Source organism: Haliaeetus albicilla, chromosome 20 (assembly GCF_947461875.1).
Source record: "Haliaeetus albicilla chromosome 20, bHalAlb1.1, whole genome shotgun sequence".
NCBI lineage: Eukaryota > Metazoa > Chordata > Aves > Accipitriformes > Accipitridae > Haliaeetus > Haliaeetus albicilla.
The window spans coordinates 28,054,668-28,070,340 of NC_091502.1; the positions used below are offsets into that span (position 1 = coordinate 28,054,668).

Consider the following 15,673-nt stretch of genomic DNA (forward strand, 5'->3'; position numbering starts at 1 on the left):
GCAGCCCAGGCAGGGGTGCACAGCCCCTGCAGCCAGGCTGGGAGAGCACTGGGCAGCGTGCCCCACCCCGCAGGGCAGCTCTGCTGCCTCCCCAGACCCTCCTGGCTCTGGCCCGGGGGAGGGCAGTGGCAGGGGATGGCAGCCTGCGGCAGGGGCAGCCTCCAGCCCGGGGGGGGGGGGGGCCCTGCCCAACGCTCTGCACACACAAGCGATCCGTACCGCTTTATTCTGGAGTCTTACAGAAGTTGGGAGGGAAGAGGGGGTCAGACCTTCACCAGGAAAGGGGGGGGTGTCAGATCCAGACATTAAATTACCAGGGATTAAATTAGCAAGAAAAACAAACTGTTTTGTCTCAGGAGAAAGTGCCCAAGTGCTGCCTGTGGCCAGGGCTGGAAGCAACACTCAGCTGGAGCAGGACAGAGCTCTGGCCCCTGGGACGCTGGCCGAGGCCCTGGCCCCACCGTGCATGGCACACGCACCCTCGGCACACACACCCTCAGCACACACAGACAGACATGCACATGCACCTGCCTGGGACGCGGCCAGCATTTGGTCCTTGGTTGAAGTCCCTGCAGCCTGGTGGCCCCAACAGGGCCCAAGCATCAGGGTGGTGAGAGGACCCGCATCTGCCCAGCACCTGCCTGCCCACACTTCGCTAGCAGCAGTGCGCGGGGTCCCCCCCAGCCCCCAGGATGGGCCCCCCACCAGACCGGGCAAGCGCAGCCCTGGAAGCAGCCAGCATGGCTCACCCTGTGCATGGGGGAGTGTAGTGTGAGGCTGGGGGAGGGGGGGGGGGGGCGGGCCCCAGTTCGGCTGGGGAGGGAGTGCAAGAGCAGCTACCTGGGAAACACCAGGGATCAGCCAGGAGGGAGACGGAGCAACCCCAAAGCTGGGAGAGAAGGCAGGAGCCCCTGCTGCCAGCCACGGGGGCTGGGAAGCCACAAGCCCCCCCAGGCCAGGGAGGGGACCCGGCTGTCCGGGTGCCATCCCTCCATAGCTTCGTCTTCATTTGGAAACGAACACTTCTGCCGCAGGGCAGGGGTATTCCTGGGCTGGGCCCCAGGGAGTGGGGAGCCCCATGGAGGAGGCCTGGGGGGGGGGGCACGCTCCCATCCTGTCCCAGGGGAGGCAGAGGGAGAGCTGTGGAGTGTCCCACCCCACCCAAGGCATGCGGTGGGGTCTGCTGGGAGGGGTCTGCTGCCCCCCCCAGGGTGCCAGGAGGCAGGGAGGGCTCCCGGCTGTCGTGCCGGGGGTCCATGCTAAGGGAGCATGGATGAGCTGGGCAGGGCTGGGCTCTGCCCCAAGGGGGAGACGCGGGACGGGGGAGCCCCAGCCTCTCCGGGCTCCTCTCCCCAGGCAGGACCAGGGCCCCGCTTGAAGCCTCCCACTCCCCCCCCAAACCAGGCCCCCCCATGCCCAGTGGGCAAAGCCCAGCTGCAGCAGGGCCCAGGCCGCGTCCCCTGCTCACTCTGTGAGCACGCGGCCCAGCCCCGCGCCAGCGGGCAGAGGTTGGAATTCAGGTCCATAGTGCCCCCAGCCAGAGCACGCGGGGGGCAGAGGGGGCGGCTCACTGCTCCTCCAGCCAGGAGGGCTTCTCAGCACCGGGGGTCTTCAGCTTGATGTTGAACTGCTTGAGGGTCTGCTCCAACTGCTGCTGGTTCCCAGCGAAGTAGGCAGAGATGGCGTTGTGGAAGAGCAGTAGCTGCTTGTGCATCACCTTGATCTGGGAAGAGCAGGAGGGGTCAGCCTGCAGCAAGCCAGCTCCTCTGCCCAGCACCCAGAGAAAGGGCAGGGAGCAGAGACACGGCGCCCACCCAGTGCAGGAGGGGGAGGTTGGAGCTGCTGCCAGCAGCTCCCAAAAGCTAGCCCTGAAAGCCAGGAGAAGGCCATGAGGCAGGAGCCATGACAGCGAGAGGTGGGCAGAGATGGGCGCTCCCCTGCCCTTCCCCGTTCACAGGTGCTGTCCACCCAAAGAGAGATGTCAGGCAGGCGGCTGCAAGGCAGCACGGCCAAGGGACACAACACGTGCACGGCAGACCCCCAATCTGCGCCCCACGGCCCTCCCCACCTTGTTCTCCTCCAAGAACTTGAGCTTGATGGCCACATCAGCACGCAGCTTTTCATACTTGTCCTTGTGGCTCTGGAACTGGCTCTGGGCTGCGTCCAGCCGGCACAGGGTGCTAGCATCCCGAGGGCCCATGCTCAGCTCCTCCAGGTCTGTGCGGTATGCATCGTACTCCAGCCTGTGCAGGGACAGCCAGTGTCGGAGCTACACTGCGGCTCCGCAATTCCCCCCCGGGGACGCCCGGCACCCATCAGGAACCCGGCCCGCGGGCCATGCTGCCGTTCTACCTGGCTGTCTCGTACTGTTTGACCGTCATGAGTGTGTCCTCCATGGTCTTGTTCACCAGCGTGTTGATGCTGGAGACAAAGAAGTTGACAGCCCCCAGTAGTGTTTCTCCATTCTTGCAGAGTAGTTTCTGTGTTTCTGCATTGTAACCAAACTCCTCCTGGGAGAGGAGGACAAGTCAGGGTCCATACCAGCAAGGCCCCCTCTCTCCTCCCACACGCCCAGAATCAGCCTGGCCTTGGGTGCTCCAAGGAGGTGCTGGGACACAGCCCTTCACGCTCTCCCCTGCCACGCAGCCTTCACTGAGCACTGTTATCCCCAGCCTCCTCCTGCTTCTCCTCAAGCACCTGGGGTGCTGTGGAGCAGAGAGCTGCCCCCCCATGCTGCAGAGCCCAAGGTTGATTTGGGTCTCTAGGTCTCCTCCCCAGGCACGAGGGGCTGCAGCACAGGCAGAGGCAAGGCAGGTGCCACCTCCCCGTGGGCATACCTGCAGCTCAGGAGACTTCTGGCTGAGGTCCGCAAAGGCATCCCCCAGGGCATGCTGTGTTTGCACCAGGCTGTAGAAGTGGTTGGTGAGAGCCCGTGCGAGCTGCAGCACACACTCGTACTTGCGCTTTGTCTCCCGGAGCAGCTCAATCTGTGTCTCCAGCTCGAGGTCCACTGTGCGGGAGCCCCGGCCAAACCGCTCCGAGATCAGCTGCTTGGTACACTGCAGGGTGAGGGAGGAAGGCATCAGGAGGCCCCAGGTCCCTGGCCAACGGGAAGGGCTCCTTGCTGTTGCAGGCAGCTGCAGCACAGCCGTCCCCACAAATTCTGCAGGGAGATCCCCAGATGCATCCTCCACCTCCCACTGCTCCTTCGCCCCTAGTGCAGGGGCTGGCCCAACCCTCCTCAGCCTGCTGCGCGGTGGCCCCGGCAGCGTGCCAGGCCATCCTGATGGTCCCGGGAAGCAGCTCACCTTGTACGTGTTGATACCCCATTTCTTGACAATGTCAAACTTCTCCACGGCGATGCCACGGACAACTTCCTCTCCTCCGACGGCTGGGCTGGGGTGGGGCTGGTGCAGCCCAGAGCCTGGAACAGACACAGCCCCACATGGGATCAGCTCAGCAGGGCAGCAGCACCCGTGAGGGCACAGGCCAGGCTGCTCACTCGAAACCAACAGTGCCTTCACCGCGGCTGCACCCAGAGGGCTCAGGGCACTGGGAGGAGTGCAGGACTGCCACAGGGCTGCACTGGGGTTCAAAGCCCATGCACAACAGGTTTGTGGTCCAGGCAGTACCCAGCCCTGCCTGGGAAGCTGCCACTGCACCTGCTGTGGCGCAGCACTGGGCACCTCGCCCCACTCAGGCCCCAGTCCGGAACAGCTCTCCCCCACCAGCAGCAAGGGTACAAGCTGGCAGCGTTAATGGGCTTCAGCCCATCTTGCACTGCTGCGTGCCTAATTGGCTTGCAGGCGTCACGAAGCGACACCTCGTGCACACAGCAGGGAACCTGCTCCTATGAGCCCTTCCAGAGGGGTCCCACGCAGGGTGCTGGCAGCAGTGGCAGCTGACCCCACAGGAGAAGGCACTGACCCCAGCCTACCTCATCACCAGCCCAGCCACCCCTGCTCTTGCAGACGGGGCCCCAGCGCCTTTCGTGCTGCACCGTGCTCCTCTCAGCCCAGAGCAGTGTCCTGCCTGACCCCTCTCCTCACCAAGCGGGCCAGAGGAGAGAGGAGGTAACTGGCAGCGCCTGGGGGAGGCAACCCCTGGGGGCTCCTCGCACAGCCAGGCACCATCTGCATCTCACCTTTGAGCCGCCCGGTGCCCTGGCAGCACCGTCCTCTCCCCCCAGACCCAGACCTTGCTGTGGCTGCTGGGGGAGGCGAGTGCTGGTCTTCCTCCCACAGCAGCGGGCTTGCCTGCCTGCACACTGGTGGCTATGTGGGGCTGCAGCCAAGTCTCTGTGCTCTGAGGGACCCCAGCACTAACCAGGCACCCTAACCTGGGGTGAGGGGCCCAAGCTCAGGCGGGGGGGGCCGCAGAGCGCCAGCCAGGGGCTGGGTGGCCACAGTACCTGCTGAAGCACCAGCCTGGTTGGCCATCCTGCTGGCGGCAGATGCACTGGGGGAGACAGATGGTCCTCGGGGTGGGTGAGGTTGGACAAGACAGCCTGGAAATGGAGGGGCTGGCAGGTGTTGAGCAGAGAGGGGCAAGAAGAGATGGGGCGGTGTGTCGGGCACGGGGGCAGGAACAGCCAGGACAGAGGATGAGTGTGCAGGCGGGATGGCAGCAGGGGAGAGCAAGGGGAGCAGATGAGTGCGACGTGAAATCACAAGACACAGCTGGCTGACAGACGGATACCTCCCGCACCAGGTGCTCCCTCCCCACTCCTTCTGTCCCATCAACTGGGGTCACCGTGCCCCGTGAGCCGAGAGCTGGACAGGCCCAGCGTGACAGACAAAGAGTAACAGCAACCACAGCACACATCTTCTTCTGCCACCCGCTTGTGCTGCTCTTCGGCACAGCAGGCTGCGAGCAAACGCACACGTCCTCTCTGCCTGTGCAAATCCACTCACTCAAGCCTAGCACAGCACGGAGCAGCTGTCCGCTGCGGAAGAGCCCACTGGGGCAAGTCAGGGGACAGAGACTCGTGTGAAATAGGACCATGAGGGACAGAGGGCGAGAGACACAGCTGCGCCAGAGCTGCCTCGGCAGTGCCAACTTGGCCTGGCCCAGCCCAGTACCACCAACGCTCACCGTGGACCCACTGGGCCACCGCTGCCCCATGCCTGGGCAGACCTCCCTGGGGGGTGTGGGTAGCAGCAGGGCCCTGGGGCTGTGGCACTCTTGCTCACACCGCTGCCTGGCAGGCAGGACGCTCGCAGCTGGGCCTTGCCACCAGGAGCACCCGCAACCCCAGGACCAGCCTGAGCAACAAGAAAAGGAAATGAGCGGAGACAGTAGGGCTCAGAGCCGCCCTGTCCTGTCCCACCACGGGCAGGCCATCCCCGACGCAACCACCGGCACCGGCGCATCCCCAGAGCTCCCCAGGACCAGAGAAGAGGTGGGACACTGGAGTCTTTCCTCACCACTGGAGGAAGAGCCTGAGAGCTGCTGTGCCTCAGTACGCTGTAAAGCCCAGGCACCACAAGCCACTACCTGTGGCCCCGGGGTCCCCCACACGACCGGCCGGGCCCTCCCCAGCAGGAGGCCCCACACCTGCAAGAGAGGGGAGCACCCAGGGCCCAGCCTTCCCATGGCACCCCATGCAGCCTCCCTGTTAGTTATGGCATTCAGGGAGCACCAGAGGAGGGGGGTTAGGGGGTGGCAGCCCCTCCAGTCCCAGGCAGCCAGGCTCCACCAGCCCATCAGTAGAGCCCAAGCCCACCAGGGAAGAAAGGGAAGGAGCCGCCTTGCACGGGAAGGAGCCGCCATCCCGGGGAGGAGGCATTGTACCGCATGGTTGAGGCTCAAGACAGAGCTTCTGCCTGTGCACAAGACCCTCCACAAGGCCCGGCCGGGGGTCAGCCCTCCCTGCCTGGCACCACCACAGGCTGTGCCCCAACAGAGGGACCAGGCTCCTGGGCCCTGGGGCTCAAGCAGCACACCTCCCTCCCCACAGGCTCCCACAGCTCGACAGGGAACAAGAGGGTGGTGAGGCGAGCTGTGGCCTCCTTCCCATGACGGAGCCTCTCCATCCCACCTCTGCCGTCATGTGAGGAGCAGCACTGCCCTTGGCAGGCAGCCCCAGCTTTCCCCCACTGCCCCAGCCCCATCTGCACAAGCCTGTGCCACGGTCCAGCCTACCTTTGATGGTGCTGGTGGGGATGATGCCTTCAGCCGTACCCCCGTAGCCGCCAGAGACGATGCTGGTTTCATTGAGGTTGGGCCCCGATACCATCACCTGCTGCAGGTCCTGGAGCAGAGGGAGGAGCACAGGCAGCTGAGGCGCAGAGCCGGGACGCACGGCTGAGAGGATGGCCCGGCCCTGAAGCAGAGGGCCTGGGGCAGAGTGGCACGGCCCTGCCCTGCCCACCCCACACAGCCCAAAAAACAACATCCCAGCGTCCGGCACGTCCCCACCCGGCCCCAGCCACAAACCTGCTCCAAGCCGTCATCCTCTGGCAGGCTGCCCGTGTCCCCGTTGCTGCTGATGGGGATCTCCATGGTGGCGGCCTTGCTCATGATCCCGTCTGACATCCTCAGGGCCTGCAAGGACACAGACGCTCTACTGGAGCCTGGGGACCAGGCAGAGACAGACACCATCCCCGTGCGGCTGGGGTCCCGGGGCTTCACCCAGCCAGGGAAATCCCAGGCTTCCCAGGCCAGGAGCCCATGGGGCCAAGGCCTGGGCTGAGCTCCCGATGGCCAGGGAGCAGGCGGAGGACAGCAGGCAGCTGGACCCACGCTGGCAGCCGCATGCACTGAGCAGCCTCTGCGGCCACTGCACAGCATGGCATTCTCTCGGGACACGCCACCCCGGCCCTGCCTGCAGCCTCCTGGCTCCGAAAACGCTCCTGGCAGAGCCACATGTCCCAGAGGAGCCAGCCCCAGCTCTGGCTCACGGTACTGGAGCACGGCTGGCGCGTTCCCTCCCGCCCCTTCAGCCCACGGCTTGCACGTTTTGGAGAAGAAATGGTTCTCCCCCGCCCCTCACGGATCTCCGGGGCGCAGCAGCGGTCCGTCTGTCCCGGCTGGGTGGCAGACCATGCCCCGGGACAACCGGGGCTTTGCAGCAGAGCAGCTCCTGGCCCAGAGCCCGGGAAAAGGGAGCCAAGAGCCACGTCGGCAAGCCAGGCTGCGCACCGGAGGGAGGAGCAGCAGCGAGGGCCCCGCTGCACCCAGACCGGTCCAAGCACATTCCCAGGCAGGTGGCTCCGGGCACACCAGAGGGGCCGTTAGCCGCCTGCCCTGGCGGGGCCGCAGCCCCGACGGCGGCCGGACCCCCGGGAGAGGGCCCTACCCTGCCTGGAGGGGACAAGGCCTGCGTGCCGACAACGCGGCTCCCCCCGCGGCAGCCCCCGCGCCTGGGGAACCGCCCCCGCAACAGCTCCCCCCCCCCCCCGTTCCCCGGCCCCGGCGCGGGGAGATGAGCGCACGGGAGGAGACGGGGCCGGCGGTCGCCCAAGGGCTCTCCGCTGGGAGACGGCGGGCAGCCCGGGGAGCGCCCGGCCCCCGGCGGCCCCCCCTACCCCGCAGGCCGGGCTCACCTGCCCGGGCACCCGCCCGCCCTCCCGGGCACCCGGCGGCCCCGCTTCCTCCACCGGTGCCCCCGGCCCGGCCCCCCACCCACAGCTCGGGAGCCCCGCTCCGCCTCGGCCCGGGACGCGCCGGAAGCCGCGTCACCGCCGCCAGCAGGGGCCGCCGGGAGACGGGCCGGACGTAGCGTCACCGGTGGGCGGTGGCGCCGGGCGGAAGCGGGGCGGAAGAGCCCTTCCCGCCGGGAAGCGCCGCCTCGGAGCCCCGGCGGCCCGGGGTGGCGCGGCCCCGCCGAGGGCGGCAGGGCCGGGCAGACTCACCCCTCCCCCCCCCGGGCATGGAGCCAGGCGCCGAGCACCAGCAGCAGCTCCGCAGCGTGAGGGCGGCCGGGGCCGGGGCTGGCGGGGGCTCGGCTGAGGGCCCGGGGGGGGTCGGGCCGGCTGGGCTGGTGGGGGCCTGGGCGCTGCGGGGAGGGGGGCCGGGTTGGCGGGGGTCCTGGGGTGAGCGTGTGCCGGTGCCGCCTCTCTTCCAGCTGCGGGACTTCCTGCTGGTCTACAACCGGATGACCGAGCTCTGCTTCCGCCACTGCGTCTCCAACCTCAACTACCGCCTGCTCACCGGGCGCGAGGTGAGGCCCCGGGGCTGTCCGGGGGCGGCCAGAGCCCACGGTCCGGCGGGCAGGCCCTGCCTGGAGGCCCCCTCGCCGCTCTGATCCTCCCCGTCCCACAGGAGACGTGCCTTGAGAGCTGTGCCGGCAAGCTGGTCCACGCCAACCACCGCTTGATGCGCGCCTACGTGGCGCTGATGCCCTCCCTCGTGCAGCGCCGCGCTTCCGACTATGAGGCCAGCGCAGCCCAGGCGTCCCAGATCTCCGCCACGGAGGGACCGGCGGCGGTGGCGATGCCTGCCCTGCCAGGGGCTGGGGGACCAGGAACCGCTCCTGACCCGCTGGCAGCTCCGGGCCCCAGCGGACCCTCGCAAGGGGCTCCGGGTGCTGGCACGTAGCACAGCTGTCATCCTGGGTTGCACCTGCCGACGACGGCAGCAGTGGGCCAGGTGGCGACAGGACGGAGCCAGGCCCCGCGTTACCGGCGGGAGAAGTAACGTCTCGGTGCTGTGGTGCGGTCTGGGCCTCCGCGTGCTGCCGGCAGCCCTGGGCCGGAGCCGCAGATCCACTCTGCGCCCAGACCTGGCCTTGAGCGTCTGCGTCCTCTAGGGCATCAGCATTGAGAGCCTCCTGGCAGTGGCCAAGCCTGTTCTGTGCCAGCTGGGGCTGGTGGGGGGTGCAGAGGGCACCAAAAAAGAAATGGCAGTGTCTGCCCTTCCAGCCAGGGGAGTTCCCTCCTGAACTGTGTCCTAACAGCTCCTGTGCTGGGTTTTCCTGCTCCAGACCTGGGGCACTAGTATTGCAAGGAAATGGTTTCCTAGTGCTAATAAAACATTTTTTCATTAACGTTTTGCTGTTAATGTGTCGTGAGGGTGAGTAGAGCCATGGCCCCGCTGGTCCCTCCTGGATGGTGCACCCCATGGGGGCAAGGGCTGCTGTCCCTGGGGCGCAGGGTTGGTGTTGCTCGTTCTGGGAGCCCTTTTGGAGTCCTTCCCCACTTTGGCTGTTGGCATCAGAACAGGCTGCAGGGTATGGCTCTGTGGGTACGAGCCCTTCCTCAGTGAGGCAGCAGAACTATCCTCGTGGAGCACAGACAGGTCTGGCCCTGGGTACAGCAAGGAGGTGGTGGAGGCAGCTGAACCCAGTGGGCTTCAGAGTGGGGTCATTTCAAGGCTGTGGTGGGTTGGGGCTTGCCAGGTCCAGCCACTGAGGCCAAGTGCTTTCCCGGGTGGTGCAGGGCATGCCAGCAGTGTTGGTGCGGTGGTGCAGCCCCCCGGGCCACGCTGCAACGTCAGGACCAGCCAATGTCATGTTCTTGTGCAGCGAGTTGGGACAGTCTGGTACTTCCTTATCCCAACTACAGTACAGTGAGTCAGGACAATTAGGCACCCCCCAACTGCACCTTGGGCTCCTGTTGCCTGGATCTGTACCTGAGACTCCTGCTGCCTGCGTTGTGACTCACTTTTGTCATTGCCTGACAAGAATTAATGGCTAGAATGGAATTACACTGACCAAAGCCAGTCATCTCACAAACTGATAAACAGTGGTCCCAAGTGAGGCCCTTTGAGCTCTCCTGGACTGCAGCGGGCTGTGACCAGCATCTCCCACTGAGGGGGATGCTTCTTGGAGCTCGTGGACTCTCCAGTTTGCAAAAATCGGAGGACCGTTGCTGAAAGCTGACAACGGGACCTGGGCTGATACCCTTTGCCCGTTGAAGCTCAACCCTTTGCCTGCTGAGAAATAATGAGGCATTTGATGTGAATGTTTCACTGAATGAAAGGGTAATTTTTAACAGGTATACCTCTGTTTGTATATATCTATATCTATCTCTTAGTGTCTGTCTGCGTGCGTGTGTGAATTGACCTGGGTATCCAATAGTAGGTATAGTATAAATATTGCCCTTTCGAATCTATAATTAAGTCACTGTTGTGATTGTAGTAAATACTATTGAATCACTTTGTAAATGTTAAATCAGTCAAGGATTAAGTGCTGCTAAATCTTGTGATCCTCCTTAAGCTGTGGATGAATCTTAGATGGCTGCTGCTGCACACATATAATCCCTTAAAACATAAACCGTTGCCCAAGTCTGGGGCTAGGAGTGGATCCAGCCACACCTAAGGTCCTTCAGGAGTTTAGAAAGCAAGGGGGTCTTCCCTGAACCTTGTGACTCAGTGGGAGGGGCTTCCCCTACCCTTTTGTGTCTTCGGTCTCTGCATAAATCATTCTAGTTTGATTCCAACTTGACTGCCTTTGTACACTTCATCCACGTGTTAAGTAATAGAGCGAACCTTGCCATCCAACTTTGTGAAGTCGCGCTTTTATAAACTCCTATTGCATCACTTTTGCTAATACCCTTGACGATGATTCTTTAAGTGGCCCAAACCACTCATTTGCAATGGTGACAGGCATGGAGTGCGCAAGGTGTTGCCTCTGCTGGCAACCACGTAAACATCCAGCCTTGCCCCACACCTGACTGGCACATGCTGCCGCTCCGGCTCCTGTCTTGCTGGCGAGGATTGATGGATGCCGGTGGAGCGTGGGCGCTGGGTGCCCGCACTGGCGCTCTGCCCGGGAGGTGCCCCAGGCCCCGCTCTGCTCTGGCCCCACACAGGCTGCTCGGGCTGGAAGCCAGCTGGCACCGCCACCTCCCCGAGGGACAGCCACCGGCTGAGACATCTTTGCCTTCCTCTCCCTGGGTCCGGCAGCCCAGCCCACGGAGGCTGGTGACACTGCTCACCGCACACTGGGACCCCCTGCCATGGCTGGGGGCTGCGGGGCTGCCACGGCGGAGCTGCTGCTAAGGGGCTCACCGCCAGCATGGGCCAGGGGCTGCAGCCCCACGTGGGGCCCAGATGTGGCCTCACCAGCGCTTCCCCTGGTGCAGGATCCAGTGCACAGCAGCCATCACTTCTGGGGTGTGGTGCTGCCGCGGAGCCCCCGACTCAGTGCCACCAGTTCGGGCACTGCTGGGCAGCACAGGGCATGGCGCATCCCGGCTTTGGCCGGCCCGGAGCTGACATAGGCAAGAGACGGGCTCACGTGAAAGCAGCATGCTTGCTTCTGGTGCAGTGAGCTTTTGGGTTTCGTATTGCAGAGACTGGAAACATTTATACAATAGAAATAAAAGAGCATAAGCTTAACATACGTTTGATGTCAGGCTCTAGTTCTGGCTACGATTAAGTAAACTTTGGCGCATTTTTCTGAATTCTCAGTGACCCAGTATTGGTTTACCTCTTACCACAACGATGCAAAACCCGCACTGGCGTCTGTCTCCTGCTGAACCCACATGCCGACGGCTGCTCCTGCTGGCGGCTGCACCCTGTGCTGGCACAGCCCACAGCTGCTTCACACCGTAGCACTGCTCTGAGTCAGTTGGGGTCAGGAGAAGCTGCTGGGATGGCTTTGTGTGACAACAGATGGATTTGACAAAAAAGAGGGAACTCGGGCCATTTGTTTCGTTTTGTTTATCATCTCTTTCAAATACTTGCAAGCTCTTGGCACCGTGCATCGTCTGCCCTTGCATTTACCAGCATGCAGGAGCTGGAGGAAGGGAAGGGGAAGGGAACTCTGTAGTGCAGTTCCTCTTTGGCTCATAGTTAACATGGATCTCCCATCTGCCACGTTTAAGGGACTAAGCTGTTGCAGATGCTGAAAACTGAAGCCCGTTGAAGATTTGTCACGTAAGAGCAGCCCCTCTGATATTTTTCCAGGGCCTTTCTTGCCATACGTCCTTAGATGGCAAATCCAGCTGTGCTGTGGCAGTGGCCAGCTGTGAGCAGTGTTACCAGGGAGGTTCAGTCTGGCTGCCAGCAGGGAGCCAGGAGAGGTCCCTGAAGCAGCTGCGTGGTGTAGGCACAGGGTGCCTGGCAGAACATCTTCCTTGCCTTGGCGAGGTCCCTCGGCAAAGGTTGCCGAGGAGCGACTGGTGCCATGGAGAAAGGGGGCAGGTCCTTTGTTGGGAAGTGACCGAGTAAAGAACAGGAGCAGGGGAGAAGGTTGTTTTTCCCTGCGGAAGGAGGTCGCCAGGGAAGTCCCACAGAGACCCCTGCGGGGACCACTGCTGGTCAGCCTGTGCACAAGCGATCTGGATGCACTGTGGCAGAGAGGGAGGCGAGAAAGTCTATTCACAGCACTGAGCTAACTAACACAGCTAATTAAGCTCTGAGGAGCTGCAGCAGGACATCGCAGTACTGTGTGATACAGGGGCAGGATAAACTCAGTGTAAATAAATGGAAAGGGGCACCCATTTCACATTTTGCCTGTGAAGTGATGAGTTCTGAGCTGGCCACTGCCACTCAGGGGTCAGATCTCCAGGGGATGACAGCTGTTTCTATGCAAATGGCAGTTCAGTTCTCAGGGATGGTCAAAAAGCAAATCAAGTGCTAGGAAAAGGAGTGAAAGTAATAGTGGAGGACAAAAGAGAACCTCCTTATGGTCCTCTTCTCAAACTGGAAAAGGTCCAGGGAGTGGCAGCAAGGGTGGTCAGAGGGCTGGAGCAAGTGAGCAGGCTGTGCATCCTTGGTGGGAAAAGATGCTTGCTCCATTCCTGTACTGGATCCTGGTCTGACCAAGAGCGGTTGCTGAGTGGGGCAGTAGTTGCTCTTTCAGTCTGTCTCAGAATACGGCTTTAACAAAAGCTGCTTTGCGTAATGCAAGTTATTTAGGTCTGTTGATTTCAAAGTGTTATGTTCTAGCAAATACTTAACATCCTTCTAAATTTCTTGTCCTTTCTTGCTTGCCAAGAACCGACAGCTTCACAGCCGAAGAAAGTGGAAAAGATCTCACAAGCTGCTTCTGTCTGAAAATTTCCTCCTGACCGAGTTTAATGTGGGCTTTCCTCAGCTGTGGGAAATGAACATTTTTGCAGCATCAGCTACACCTGTTGCTGGCTGCGACTGTCCTCTGCTCACTGCTGTGCAATGCAGCGGAGCACAGACGCTGGCCCCACAGCCGCCCGGCCGTCAGCTAGTCTTGCTCAAAGATTTGTCTGCAGCACCCTTTGTGCTAAAATTTATGGATTAGAATGTTCCAGGCACTCCAGTGATTTACTTTGGGCTACCTAGTGGCTTCAGCATCCATCTCCCAAACTAAGCCCTCCCATTATGAGACAGTGTTTCTCCTACATATGGCAAGCTGATATTTGCAGCAAACACCCAGTTCCCTTCCCCGGAGGGCGCGGTCCCAAGACACCTCTGACAGACGCATGGTGCCGAGCTGTCAGCTGTAAAAGAAATGCTGGTGTCCTTAACAGCAGTTACGTCATTTTCCTCACACACATGCACTTATTTTAATCCATGTTATTGCTCCTAATCAGATTATAGGCAGAAAGTCTTGGCAGGTCTGTCTGTGTGCATAAGCAGGTGAGTGTGAAGCCACACATGGGGAGACTGATGTGAGAATCCTTGCTGTAACCTGGCTGCTTGATGTCTGGCAGCGACAGAGGACAGGACCCTCGGGGTATCTGTCATCTTTACAGGTTCCAGGCTTGCACGGAGCAGCTCCAGGTGCCAGAAATTCCTCTTCCCAGAGGGCTGCTCATTTGCCTCCCCAGGCTAGCCATCACACGGCAGAACTGCTGTCAGTCCTGCTGTTTGGCGTTACTTTTCTCCTGGTTGTTTTTCTCCTCTGCTGTCCAGCTCCCGCAGTCTGAGCCTCCCCAGACTGCAGTGGTTCCCACTGAAGCCGAGATAGGTCTCCCGTGCTGTCCCCACCTGCAGTACAGCCAGTGTCACAGACACTGCCCATGGCCTGACATGGTGCTGGGCAGCTTTCAGCCCTGCTGCCAAGACATGGCTACGAGGATCTCAGCGGTGTTGGATCTGATTCCTAGTGTGCCCCCGGTGTGGAATCAGCTCTGACATGTACAATGCAGTCAGGGACCTGCAAAGCTGTCAGCACAGGTCCTCTTCTCCCTGCTCATTGCTCTGCCCGATGCTACACATCTCATGCCACTTGTCCTGACAGTAAAACCTTTTAGAGCCTCATTTATTGGATGTTATGTTACTGGAGATGTTTCTCTATCAGGATAGAAGTATATAGACCAGGACTCTTACACAAAGAGCATAGCATGCCAGTTTTATGGACCATTCATCATATGGATAACCAGGTGTTCTTCCAAGGGGTGCTGAAGAGGGTTCCTAATTGCTTCCATATATAAAAAAAATACTTTCATAAGTGATCTGGTTGATGGGATCAAGTGTACCCTGAAGAAGTTTGCTGATGATACCAAAATGAGTGGGGAAGTGGATACTTCAGAAGGGAGAGCCACCCTGCAGGAAGACCTGGATAGGCTGGAAGAGTGGGCTAACAAGAACCTTCTGAAGTTCAATAAGGACAAGTGTAAGGTCTGGCACCTGGGAAAACATAATCCAGGAGTGCAGCACAGGCTGGGATCTAGCCAGCTGGGGAGCAGCTCTGTGGAAAGGGACTTGGGGGTCCTGGTGGACGTCAAGCTCAGCTGCTGCTGCAGCAAAGCAAGCTAACAGGATGCTGGGTTATGTCAACACGGGCATCACCAACAGAGATAAAGAAGTCATTATCCCACTCTACTCAGCGCTTGTCAGGCCACACCTGGAATACTGTGATCGGTTTTGGTCCCTGCTATACAAAAAAGTTGTGGACAGGCTGGAAAGGGTCCAGAGAAGGGCCACAAAGATGATCCAAGGACTGTGAAGCCTGCCTTATGAGGAAAGGCTGAGAGAATGGGGTTTGTTCAGCCTTGAGAAATGAAGGCTTAGGGGATACCTTATCACCATGTTCCAGTATTTTAAGAGTGGCTATAAAGAAGATGGACACTCCCTTTTTACAAGGAGTCACATGGAAAAGACGAGGGGTAATGGGTACAAGTTACTCCTGGGGAGATTCCAACTGGATGCAAGAGGAAATTTTTCACAGTGAGAACAATCAGCCATTGGAATAATCTCCCTAGGGAAGTGGTGGATTCCCCAACATTGGACACTTTTAAGATTCAGATGGACAGGGTGCTGGGCCACCTTGTCTAGACCGTGCTTTTGCCAAGAAAGGTTGGGCCAGATGATCCATAAAGTCCCTTCCAACCTGGCAGTCTACGATTCTATGAAAAAGAGGAGTTGGAGCCATTGCAGAGGTCTCTGACAAGCTCCTCCATTGGGAGGAGCATTCTCCACTGGGAAAGATGTGTTTTGCCCATAAACAATGTCACAGAAAATTCAGCCAAGAACAATGGCATCTGCCTAGGCTTTCAAGAAGATAGTGTATGTGTGGGACGAGAACTAAGATTCCTTTCTTGAACTCTATTCCTTTGTCACTGACATTTTGCAGCTATCTTTGAAAAGGCAAAATGATCCAGAACAGTTTAAACTAGGGGCCCTGGTGATTTATATTATTTTGGGGAAATAATTTATCCTAAAGGCAAGTGGACAGATTTGTTTGGCCAATGGCTGCCAAATTGCTTACTGTAATGAGCAGGGTGAGAGCAGTGTACAGCAGCTGATGACACATCTTTGTGCACTGCAGCTTGCACAACTGCTTGAAGTTTTGTGCAGCTGATTA

At 60.4% G+C, this 15,673-nt stretch overlaps 2 protein-coding genes across 4 annotated transcripts; one reads left to right on the forward strand and one right to left on the reverse strand.

The window, feature by feature from the left end:
- Positions 1-207: 207 nt before the first annotated feature.
- On the reverse strand, positions 208-7,679 carry ARFIP2 (ARF interacting protein 2). Of its 3 annotated transcripts, none has more exons than XM_069808779.1 (9): positions 7,548-7,679; positions 6,439-6,546; positions 6,145-6,253; positions 4,412-4,522; positions 3,309-3,424; positions 2,838-3,059; positions 2,353-2,510; positions 2,069-2,243; positions 208-1,723 (listed from the first exon to the last, which is right to left on the reverse strand). In XM_069808779.1, the coding sequence occupies exons 2-9, from the start codon at positions 6,535-6,537 to the stop codon at positions 1,568-1,570; spliced, it is 1,146 nt and encodes a 381-aa protein (XP_069664880.1). In that variant the 5' UTR covers positions 6,538-6,546; positions 7,548-7,679; the 3' UTR covers positions 208-1,567. The 3 variants fall into 3 exon arrangements, with proteins under 3 accessions (XP_069664880.1, XP_069664878.1, XP_069664879.1); XM_069808777.1 differs by lacking the exon at positions 7,548-7,679 and adding an exon at positions 6,959-7,299; XM_069808778.1 differs by lacking the exons at positions 4,412-4,522; positions 7,548-7,679 and adding an exon at positions 6,959-7,287.
- A 57-nt stretch (positions 7,680-7,736) lies between these two features.
- TIMM10B (translocase of inner mitochondrial membrane 10B) lies at positions 7,737-8,989 on the forward strand. The gene is made up of 3 exons (XM_069808781.1): positions 7,737-7,912; positions 8,069-8,164; positions 8,266-8,989. The coding sequence occupies exons 1-3, from the start codon at positions 7,874-7,876 to the stop codon at positions 8,539-8,541; spliced, it is 411 nt and encodes a 136-aa protein (XP_069664882.1). The 5' UTR covers positions 7,737-7,873; the 3' UTR covers positions 8,542-8,989.
- The last annotated feature ends 6,684 nt before the right edge of the window (positions 8,990-15,673 follow it).

What these genes read in the sequence shown, in the direction of transcription:
- ARFIP2 (XM_069808777.1), bottom strand. Translation starts at nt 7,198, where the DNA reads ATGTGCTTGGACCGGTCTGGGTGCAGCGGGGCCCTCGCTGCTGCTCCT. An exon ending in GGGGTATCAACACGTACAAG is followed by an intron (nt 3,060 to 3,308) that starts GTGAGCTGCTTC and finishes CTCACCCTGCAG; the next exon opens with TGTACCAAGCAGCTGATCTC. An exon ending in AGTTCTTGGAGGAGAACAAG is followed by an intron (nt 1,724 to 2,068) that starts GTGGGGAGGGCC and finishes TGCTCTTCCCAG; the next exon opens with ATCAAGGTGATGCACAAGCA.
- TIMM10B (XM_069808781.1), top strand. Translation starts at nt 7,874, where the DNA reads ATGGAGCCAGGCGCCGAGCACCAGCAGCAGCTCCGCAGC. An exon ending in ACCAGCAGCAGCTCCGCAGC is followed by an intron (nt 7,913 to 8,068) that starts GTGAGGGCGGCC and finishes CCTCTCTTCCAG; the next exon opens with CTGCGGGACTTCCTGCTGGT. An exon ending in GCCTGCTCACCGGGCGCGAG is followed by an intron (nt 8,165 to 8,265) that starts GTGAGGCCCCGG and finishes CCCGTCCCACAG; the next exon opens with GAGACGTGCCTTGAGAGCTG.